This window comes from Kryptolebias marmoratus, linkage group LG11 (genome assembly GCF_001649575.2).
Source record: "Kryptolebias marmoratus isolate JLee-2015 linkage group LG11, ASM164957v2, whole genome shotgun sequence".
In the NCBI taxonomy this organism is placed as follows: Eukaryota; Metazoa; Chordata; class Actinopteri; order Cyprinodontiformes; family Rivulidae; genus Kryptolebias; species Kryptolebias marmoratus.
Window position 1 is genome coordinate 26,869,343 of NC_051440.1, and position 2,844 is coordinate 26,872,186.

Here is a 2,844-nt window from a genome sequence, read left to right on the forward strand (position 1 = left end):
CTGAGACCCTGAGACTCTCAGACTCTGAGACTGAGACCCTGAGACTCTCAGACTCTGAGACTCTGAGACCCTGAGACTCTCAGACTCTGAGACTGAGACCCTGAGACTCTGATATGAGTTTAAAATTAAAAAAAACATCAAACATTTCTCTGCAAAAAACCTGAAGTTTTAGAACTCTTCAGTGTAAAAACTACGATCAGAAGAAATGTTTAGATAACGTTTAAATAAAAAGAACCGTTTCAGTCTCAGATCTCTGTCAGGCAGCAGCTGGAAACATCTGGATGTTGGAGGTAAAAACCAGTAGACCCAGTGAAAGTCTGGAGGTTTTCTGTGGGTTTCAGCTGCCGGCTGACGCATCACTTCCTGTGCAGAGGTGTGCGGCGCTCGGAACGACTCGGCTCCTGCTTTCTGTTCATCAGAACGGCGATAAATCTCCTGAAACTGGAGCCGAGGACGAGTTCGTTTCTGCTCTGATCCGAGGATTCACCCATCATGAACGAGCAGCTGACATGTTTCTGAATGCTTGTCGCCCGTCGGCTCTCATGTCAGACTTTTAAAATAAGATTAATTTATTTTTAGACAGAAGTTATCATCAAACCGTCAACATCTCTGTGAGGGATGACTCTCAGCTACTATCACACCAAATCTTAGCTCATTATCAGCTGAACTCAGACTTACAGCCGTTCCGATGTTGTCAGCTAGCTGTGGCGGCCATCTTACAGTGGATGGACGTTCATGCAGTTATTATTTTCTGAAAGTTTCATTTAAATCTGAAATTTTGATTTTCCTCTGACTGCATTTTGTTTTCCTGAAACACGATGTTGTTTCGAAGTTTCCAGAAACAGGCGGCGTGTTTTTAACGGAGGCTCTGAATCAGCGATGATTAACTTAACCCAAAACCTGAAGTTTCCATAAACTGTAAATCTGCTTTAGAACTGGAGGAGGGACACTTTCAGAACCACTTCACCGAAATCTGTTAGCAGAACAGTAGCTAAAAGCTAAAAGCAGCTAAAAGCTAACAGCAGCAGAACCAGCAGCTGAAGCTGATTATAAAGACAACAAAGTTTCTGAAGACGTCTCCGTGTGTTTCTATGGGTAAATATTTTTAAATCAAGTTCAATATTTTGTAAAGTCCCAGCAGCCATCAGCTGAAGGAGCCGAAGGTTTTAATATAAGAACAGCTAAAACAGAAGAAAGTCTGCAGGAGGAGGAAGAGTTGTTTTGGTCTAAAAATCTGCTTCAAGTTTTTAAAAATATGAAATAATCTCAGCTCTTTCATTGATGAAACTAAATATTTTTTTAAATAAAAAGATGTTTCTCTGATCTGATGTCGAGCTGCAGGAAAACAAAATAAAACCAAACTGTTGTTTTTTTGCTCCGTTTTAGTTTCTAACGACTCGTTTCGAACTTTCTGTGACTCCAGGTTTGTTCTGCTGCTGGTAGATCCTGATTCTGACGATTCGGCTCAGATTAGTTATCAGAACCAGCACCTGAACGCCTCACCTGGACCCACAGGAGGTTCTGTACGGGTCCTGCCCTCCTTCACACAGAACCAGAACCAGAACCAGAACCAGCTGCTGACAACAACAACACACTGCTTGGGTTCAGATCCTCGCCGACTGTTGTTTGTTTAGATGAAATCTTTATTTATCGAATAATAAAAACACTAAACTTTGATCCTGTAACCATGGCAACCAGAGGTCTAAAGTTAGAAAATCCTCCGATCATCCGGAGACATCCGTTCAGCCCTGTGGGTTAGTTTAAACATCCGTCGCATAAATAAATAAATAAATAAATAAATACCTTCCTCATTTGTTCTGTTCACTGAAAATAAAATAAATAAAGTTCATCTTTGACAAAAATCCTTTTCCTTCGTCTGTAAACTTCTGCAGCTTCATGTTTCTGTTTTCAAGAATCCTCCGTTTGCAGAAACTCAGGAGGGAAAACGAAGCAGCAGCAGCTGCTACAGTCACTTTAAAGGTTCTGCTCAGGGATGTTAAAAACAGCTTCATTACAACAGTTATAAAAACTATATAAAGACCCAAAAAGGGTAAAAAACAGAAACATCTGGACGTTTATCGGCTCAAAAAGACATAAAGACCAAAACAATAATAAATAAAATCAGCTGCCCTGATTCCCACGGATCCTAACTTTAACTTTGACTAAGTTCTCTGGATTTATAATAATAATAATAATATTAATAATAATAATAATAATAACAGGTTTACTGTTTTCAGACAAACAGCTTCAGTTAAATTTCATTTAAACATTTTAATTTGTTGTTACTGAAAATAAAGTTTAAATGTGATCGTTCTTGTAAAGGACAGATATTATTTAAACTTTACATCTGCTGCAGGACAGTGGACAGAGGACAGAGGACTGTGGACAGACAGCTGGACAGAACCTGGTTCTCTCATCTGTCCCAGGAGGAGGAGCCGAAGGGCCACATGCGGCCCCAGAGCCACAGGTTGCAGCCCCCCCCGGAGACACTCACCTCCTGCAGAAGATCCTGAGGCCGAAGGTCCTGTTGGGGGGACAGCTGGGGGTCCCGGAGGCGGGGGTCTCCTCTGCTCCGTCCTGAACGGGCTGCTGGTCCCGGTGCTCCTCCTGGTCCTCCTGCTCCTCCTGGTGCTCCTCCTGCTTCTCCTGCTCCTCCTCCTGCTCCTCCTGGTGCTCCTCCTGCTTCTCCTGCTCCTCCTCCTGCTCCTCCCGCTGCTCCATGACGTCCAGCTCGGGTCAGGTCTCAGAGTCCGGGCTGCTGCTCTCCATGACAGCTCTGACAGGAAGTGCAGCTTCAGGTCTTCCGCGTGTCTCTGCGGAGCTTCACTCCAGGAAGCTGAAACT

At 43.4% G+C, this 2,844-nt stretch overlaps 1 protein-coding gene across 2 annotated transcripts in view; it reads right to left on the bottom strand.

The window, feature by feature from the left end:
• The window catches only part of dgkzb (diacylglycerol kinase, zeta b), a 31,867-nt gene extending 29,029 nt beyond the window's left edge, over positions 1–2,838 (bottom strand). The window contains exons 1-2 of one of the 2 annotated variants that reach the window (XM_037978266.1): positions 2,710–2,837; positions 2,495–2,667 (exon numbers count right to left, since the gene is read on the bottom strand). In XM_037978266.1, the coding sequence (XP_037834194.1) occupies positions 2,495–2,667; positions 2,710–2,721 (185 nt within the window). In that variant the 5' untranslated portion in view covers positions 2,722–2,837. Of the gene's footprint in view, positions 1–2,494 lie in introns of both variants that reach the window. The other variant, XM_037978265.1, reaches the window with a different exon arrangement.
• Positions 2,839–2,844: the final 6 nt, after the last annotated feature.